Genomic DNA, 7,493 nt, shown 5'->3' with positions numbered 1-7,493 from the left:
TGAGCATGGCTTTAAATCTGGAGGCTTCTTGGATAGAGGGGTAGCCGAAGAGCATAGTTTCATCAACAAACTGCTAATGAAAGATGGCAGGCGAATGATGAATGGAGAGGCCTTTGAGCTGATGTGAGTGAAGGGCTTTTTTAATGTGACGTCCCAAGCCTTCAGAAATTAACACAAAGAGGAAGGGGGAGAGGGGATCACCTTGCCTTATACCCTGGGAGGGGGAGAAGGGGCGAGAGGGGATCCCATTCACGAGAATGGAGAAAAAAGTGGAGGAGATTAGACTCATAATCTAGCGGATCCATGTGGGACTGAATCCGAAAGCAATTAGCATTTGTTGTATGTAAGTCCAACTGAGCTTATCAAATGCTTTGGAGAGATCAAGTTTTAGGAGCATACCTGCCTGATTTGAATGCTTGAGAGTGTGTATGATCTCATGCGAGTGGATAATGCCGTCCATAATCTGTCTCCCTTCCACATATCCGACTGTTCCTAAGAAATGAGCATTGGCAAGAGGGGCTTTAATCTGTTTGCAATGACTTTAGAGATGACTTTGTATATTATGTTGCAGAGAGCAATCAGCCTGAATTTGTCCGGGGTGATTGAGTCCTCCTCTTTAGGGATTAGGGCGATGAAAGTGGAGTTAAGAGAGGGAAGCAGCCAATGATGTGCTCACGATTCCTCTACCACTTGCCAGACTTCCAATTTTATCAGCTCCCAGAACTTGTGGAAGAAAGTGGTGGTGAAGCCGTCTGGGCCAGGAGCTTTTCCATCTTTAAGCTGGGCCATAGCAATGTCCACTTCCTGAGTTTGAATTGGATGGAGGAGAAGTTCATTGTGCTCCTCCGTGATTAGTTTTGGCACATTGTGTGTGATTCTGTCAATTGCAGGACGTCTGTTGATTTCAGGCTCTTGATGGACTTGCTTGAAGTGATTGAGGAATTCCTTCTCAATTTCCTCATGCTGTTCAACCCTTTCCCCTCCTTGTTTTTGTATGAAAGGGATGTTATTGCGCATTCTTCATTGAACAGTGGTTCTGTGGAAGAATTTAGTGTTTCGTTCTCCCTCTTTCAACCATCTGATCCTGGACTTTTGCTTCCAGTATATCTCCTCCTGCTTTCTTCTCTCCTCCAGCTGATTGTGGATGTGCTGCTCCTGCTCAAGGGTTCTTTCTGTGTGGCCTCTTGTGCTTATTTCTTGCTGCAATTCCGCCAGGGCTTTTTGAAGATCATGTTGCGCCTTGAAGATGTTTCCGAAGGTCTCGCTATTCCATCGCTTAAGGTTGAATTTTAGATGTTTGAGTTTCTGTTGGAACTGGAACATCTTGGAGCCTTTTGGCGGGCTGAAGGTTGTCCATGTTGTGTGAACAAAGTCTTTGAAGGAGGGATGGGTAAACCAGAATTCCTCGAAGCGAAAAGGTCTTCTTGTGGTGCTGCCAGGACGTTGCCATTGAAGAGCAATAGGCCAGTGATCAGATCCTGAGTGTGGAAGTATGGCCGCTGAAATGTCTCCCCCTAGATGAATCGAGTTGTCTGAAATTAGAAACCGATCCAGTTTGGAGGCTATTTGATGCTTGCCTGCTCTTCGGTTGCTCCACGTAAAAGTGCCATTACAGAAATGCAAATCTATCAGAGATGCGTTCTGGATGAAGTCTTTGAAATGGGTGTTTTCCTGTTCCAACCTGTTTCTGCCCCCAATCTTTTCCTCCAATTTTGTAATCATGTTAAAATCCCCCCTATAATCCAAAGCGGGTACCTTCTATTGAAGTTTAGAGCTTCTAAGGTGTGGAGGAGAGCAATTTTTTCCCCTGCTTCCTGAGGGAAGTAGACATTCGAGAGATTCCCATGAATATTAGTGCCTATAATGTGGAATGCAGCCTGGATTAAATTATGAGAAGCGTGAAAGTCCGAGAGAGTAAGTGCTTGAGAGTTCCACGCAATGGCTAGCCCTCCAGATGCGCCAGATGCATCCACAGCCACCGATTGACATCCTGGCCAAGCCTTAGAGAGGATAGTACCTAGAGTTGAGTTGTTACATTTTGTCTCCTGGAGAAAGCATATTTGCGGCTTTTCCATTTTTATCATATTTTTTAACATTCTGAGTTTTCCTGGGCTATTGAGCCCTCTTAGGTTCCATGAAATGAGCTTCATGATTCACTATTGGTGGAGGGCTTATAGTACTTCGTAAGCTTAGCATACCTGCCTGAGTCCACCAGGATTTTCCCTATCGCTATTGTCCGTTGGAGATCAGTTCTTCTTCCCCTTTTTTTGGAATCTTTTGGGGTAGGGCCTAAATCCCATTGACTTCCTGATTGGATGCCGAGCTGATACTGATGGTAGGCTCGGGAAATGACCACTTCCAGTTTGTTAAGCTGAAGCTCTGGGATACTTTCATAGGCCTTCTTTTTGCATGCTGCTTCTAGTTCTAATATATCTAGTCCATTCAGATCTATGCTTTCTGGTTCTTCCTCCATCCGTTGCACCTGGTTATTTTCTTCTGAGGGAATATCTGAGCTTTGGAGGGGGTCTGAAGATCCGTCTACCTCCATTTCATTGTCTTTTTCTACCTGCTTCTCTTTACTTTCCATGGGGTTTACTAGGGTGTCTTTGGATGGTGGGGGTTCAGAGGAGGGGGCTGAAGGAGGTGGCTGGGTGGAGGAGGAGGGGAGGGCAGAGTTGGGTTTTGAGGATGGGTTTTTCTCTTCCGTAGATTGAGCTAGGATTTCAAAGCTATTTCTGACCGCTGGATCAGAGGTGTTGTTTTGCTAGGGTTTCTTCCCTGTTGTTGGTTTTTTATGCGCTCGTTTGCGGGTAGGGGCTTTGGTGAAGCCATCATGGGTCAGAGAGTCAGAGGGGGCAGGAGCATTAGCTTTGACATTTAGGGGACAGTCTCTGAAAAGATGCCCTATGGCGTGGCATTTACGGCATCGAAACGGGACATGTTCATAGTCTAAGGGTTGAATCCATTCATAGTCACGGTGAGAGAGACTTACCGATTCTGGCAGAGCTTTGTCCAGGCGCATGAAGACGCAGATGCGGGCATATGATGTGTATCTACACATTTTTGTTTCTTCTGCTGCCTTTATGTATTCCCCTAGACCATTTCCTATATTTCTCAGGATATCTTCATCCCAGTACTCATCTGGAAGTGAGTACATTCTTATCCAGACAGGTGCCCAAGTGAGGTCCTCCTTATCTGGGTTGACTCTGGTTGTCCAGTCCCTTAAGTATAGGCCAGCTGAGTTGAAGAAGTAGGGTCCTTCAACCAGGATTCTGTATTTGTCTTCTAGGCAAAAGAAGATCACTGTAAAGAATCCTTTTGGGCCTAGCTGCAGAGTCACATCTCCTTTAGGCTTCCACTTCGCTGCTATCCAGCTGTATAGGGCTTTTTCCGTCGGCCAGAACCCTATAAATTTTCCAATGAGAGCATGATCTGTCATAAATTGGATGCGTTCTTCTATTTTCTCTCTCGGCAGTTCGATTCTGGGTCAATCTATTGCTATTGGTTTGCAGGTGGTCGAGGAGACCTTCGGGGTTCCGTCTGGTCGATTATTCTGTCCTGGTTCTTCTTCTGTCTTGTTTTCCGGTTTTTCTTTTCCAGTGCGCTCGTTCTGGCGTGGGATCTCTTGGTTGATCACTTCCTCACTGACCGAGCCAAATAGTATCGTCCTTTCAGGTTTGTGCTACAGATTGCTTGCTTTGGGGGAGGGTGTTGGAGCCCCCCCCTGGGGATTGTCCATTTGCCCTTCGATCCGTCACAGAGCAGTTAGGTAACGTCAGGGCAGGAGGTCAGGTCTGTGATGGCTGTCTGAGTAGAACAGACTACGCCGTCTGAGATGAGTACAAAACCCTAGCAGTCGAGTTCCAGCGCTCCTCTCTTCCTCGTGGTAACAACTAATGTAGGGATGTTAACATACCAATATTCTGAGAATTCCTAAACCATTTTCTCATTAGATTGGATAGCCTTACATTTAATGGATTGTAGATTTTTGTGGTTTGGTTTTTTGGAATCTGAATTCGAATATTCCACAGTTTTCATTTTTGCTTCGTCGACATTTCGAGTCTAGACCAAGACTCATCATCAGGACTTGATTTACAAAGAAGAGAGACAACAGTGATAAATATGCCTTTAGGAAGTGTAGATCTCACTCTTTCCTTTGTATTTTAACCCTTGTCTTTTCGAGATTACGTATCTCCTTCCATGTTTCCCCTCCGTACAGGGTCAAGATAATGGATTGTAGATTTCTGTGGTGTGGTTTTTTGGAATCTGAATTCGGATATTCCACAGTTTTCATTTTTGCTTCGTCGACGTTTCGAGTCTAGACCAAGACTCATCATCAGGACTTGATTTACAAAGAAGAGAGACAGTAGTGATAAATATGGCTTTAGGAAGTGTAGATCTGACTCTTTCCTTTGTATTTTAACCCTTGTCTTTTCGAGATTACGTATCTCCTTCCATGTTTCCCCTCCGTATAGGGTCAAGATAATGAATTGTAGATTTCTATGGTGTGGTTTTTTGGAATCTGAATTCGAATATTCCACAGTTTTCATTTTTTGCTTCGTCAACGTTTCGAGTCTAGACCAAGACTCATCATCAGGACTTGATTTACAAAGAAGAGAGACAATAGTGATAAATATGCATATCTGACTATTTCCTTTGTATTTTAACCCTTGTCTTTTCAAGATTACGTATCTCCTTCCATGTTTCCCCTCCGTACAGGGTCAAGATAATGGATTGTAGATTTCTGTGGTGTGGTTTTTTGGAATCTGAATTCAGATATTCCATAGTTTTCATTTTTTCTTCGTCGACGTTTCGAGTCTAGACCAAGACTCATCATCAGGACTTGATTTACAAAGAAGAGAGACAGTAGTGATAGATCTGACTCTTTCCTTTGTATTTTAACCCTTGTCTTTTCGATATTACGTATCTACTTCCATGTTTCCCCTCCATACAGGGTCAAGATAATGGATTGTAGATTTCTGTGGTGTGGTTTTTTGGAATCTGAATTCGGATATTCCACAGTTTTCATTTTTGCTTCGTCGACGTTTTGAGTCTAGACCAAGACTCATCATCAGGACTTGATTTACAAAGAAGAGAGACAGTAGTGATAGATCTGACTCTTTCCTTTGTATTTTAACCCTTGTCTTTTCGAGATTACGTATCTCCTCCCATGTTTCCCCAGTGTACAGGGTCAAGATAATGGATTGTAGATTTCTGTGGTGTGGTTTTTTGGAATCTGAATTCGAATATTCCACATTTTTCATTTTTGCTTCGTCGACGTTTCGAGTCTAGACCAAGACTCATCATCAGGACTTGATTTACAAAGAAGAGAGACAGTAGTGATAGATCTGACTCTTTCCTTTGTATTTTAACCCTTGTCTTTTCGATATTACGTATCTCCTTCCATGTTTCCCCTCCGTACAGGGTCAAGATAATGGATTGTAGATTTTTGTGGTGTGGTTTTTTGGAATCTGAATTCGGATATTCCATAGTTTTCATTTTTGCTTCGTCGATGTTTCGAGTCTAGACCAAGACTCATCATTAGGACTTGATTTACAAAGAAGAGAGACAATAGTGATAGATCTGACTCTTTCCTTTGTATTTTAACCCTTGTCTTTTCGAGATTACGTATCTCCTTCCATGTTTCCCCTCCGTACAGGGTCAAGATAATGGATTGTAGATTTCTGTGGTGTGCTTTTTTGGAATCTGAATTTGGATATTCCACAGTTTTCATTTTTGCTTCATCGACGTTTCGAGTCTAGACCAAGACTCATCATCAGGACTTGATTTACAAAGAAGAGAGACAGTAGTGATAGATCTGACTCTTTCCTTTGTATTTTAACCCTTGTCTTTTCGAGATTACGTATCTCCTTCCATGTTTCCCCTCCGTACAGGGTCAAGATAATGGATTCTAGATTTCTGTGGTGTGGTTTTTTGGAATCTGAATTCGGATATTCCACAGTTTTCATTTTTTCTTCGTCGACGTTTCGAGTCTAGACCAAGACTCATCATCAAGACTTGATTTACAAAGAAGAGAGACAATAATGATAAATCTGACTCTTTCATTTGTATTTTAACCCTTGTCTTTTCAAGATTACGTATCTCCTTCCATGTTTCCCCTTTGTACAGGGTCAAGATAATGGATTGTAGATTTCTGTGGTGTGGTTTTTTGGAATCTGAATTCGGATATTCCACAATTTTCATTTTTGCTTTGTCGACGTTTTGAGTCTAGACCAAGACTCATCATCAGGACTTGATTTACAAAGAAGAGAGACAGTAGTGATAGATCTAACTCTTTCCTTTATATTTTAACCCTTGTCTTTTTGAGATTACGTATCTCCTTCCATGTTTCCCCTCCGTACAGGGTCAAGGCCCTGTACGGAGGGGAAACATGGAAGGAGATACGTAATCTCGAAAAGACAAGGGTTAAAATACAAAGGAAAGAGTCAAATCTATCACTACTGTCTCTCTTCTTTGTAAATCAAGTCCTGATGATGAGTCTTGGTCTAGACTCGAAACGTCGACGAAGAAAAAATGAAAACTGTGGAATATCCGAATTTAGATTCCAAAAAACCACACCAGAGAAATCTACAATCCATTATCTTGACCCTGTACGGAGGGGAAACATGGAAGGAGATACGTAATCTCGAAAAGACAAGGGTTAAAATACAAAGGAAAGAGTCAGATCTATCACTACTGTCTCTCTTCTTTGTAAATCAAGTCCTGATGATGAGTCTTGGTCTAGACTTGAAACGTCGACGAAGCAAAAATGAAAACTGTGGAATATCCGAATTTAGATTCCAAAAAACCACACCACAGAAATCTACAATCCATTATATTGACCCTGTACGGAGGGGAAACATGGAAGGAGATACGTAATCTCGAAAAGACAAGGGTTAAAATACAAAGGAAAGAGTCAGATCTATCACTACTATCTCTCTTCTTTGTAAATCAAGTCTTGATGATGAGTCTTGGTCTAGAATCGAAACGTCGACGAAGCCAAAATGAAAACTGTGGAATATCCGAATTCAGATTCCAAAAAACCACACCACAGAAATCTACAATCCATTATCTTGACCCTGCATGGAGGGGAAACATAGAAGGAGATACGTAATCTCGAAAATACAAGGGTTAAAATACAAAGGAAGAGTCAGATATATCACCACTGTCTCTCTTCTTTGTAAATCAAGTCCTGATGATGAGTCTTGGTCTAGACTCGAAACGTCGACGAAGCAAAAATGAAAACTGTGGAATATCCGAATTCAGATTCCAAAAAACCACACCACAGAAATCTACAATCCATTATCTTGACCCTGTACGGAGGGGAAACATGGAAGGAGATACGTAATCTCGAAAAAGACAAGGGTTAAAATACAAAGGAAAGAGTCAGGTTTATCACTACTGTCTCTCTTCTTTGTAAATCAAGTCCTGATGATGAGTCTTGGTCTAGACTCGAAACGTCGACGAAGCAAAAATGAAAACTGTGGAATATC

The 7,493-nt window shown here is 42.2% G+C and overlaps 1 protein-coding gene across 1 annotated transcript; it reads right to left on the bottom strand.

Annotated features, from left to right (window-relative positions):
• Window positions 1-1,020: 1,020 nt before the first annotated feature.
• On the bottom strand, window positions 1,021-1,722 carry LOC149146144 (uncharacterized). The gene has a single exon (XM_089452680.1). The coding sequence runs from the start codon at window positions 1,720-1,722 to the stop codon at window positions 1,021-1,023; it is 702 nt and encodes a 233-aa protein (XP_089308806.1).
• Window positions 1,723-7,493: the final 5,771 nt, after the last annotated feature.

Source organism: Pinus tabuliformis, chromosome X (assembly GCF_031772625.1).
Source record: "Pinus tabuliformis cultivar Carrire ecotype Pingquan chromosome X, CPIR1, whole genome shotgun sequence".
Taxonomy (NCBI): domain Eukaryota; kingdom Viridiplantae; phylum Streptophyta; class Pinopsida; order Pinales; family Pinaceae; genus Pinus; species Pinus tabuliformis.
This window is presented reverse-complemented; position numbering and strand designations above follow the sequence as displayed.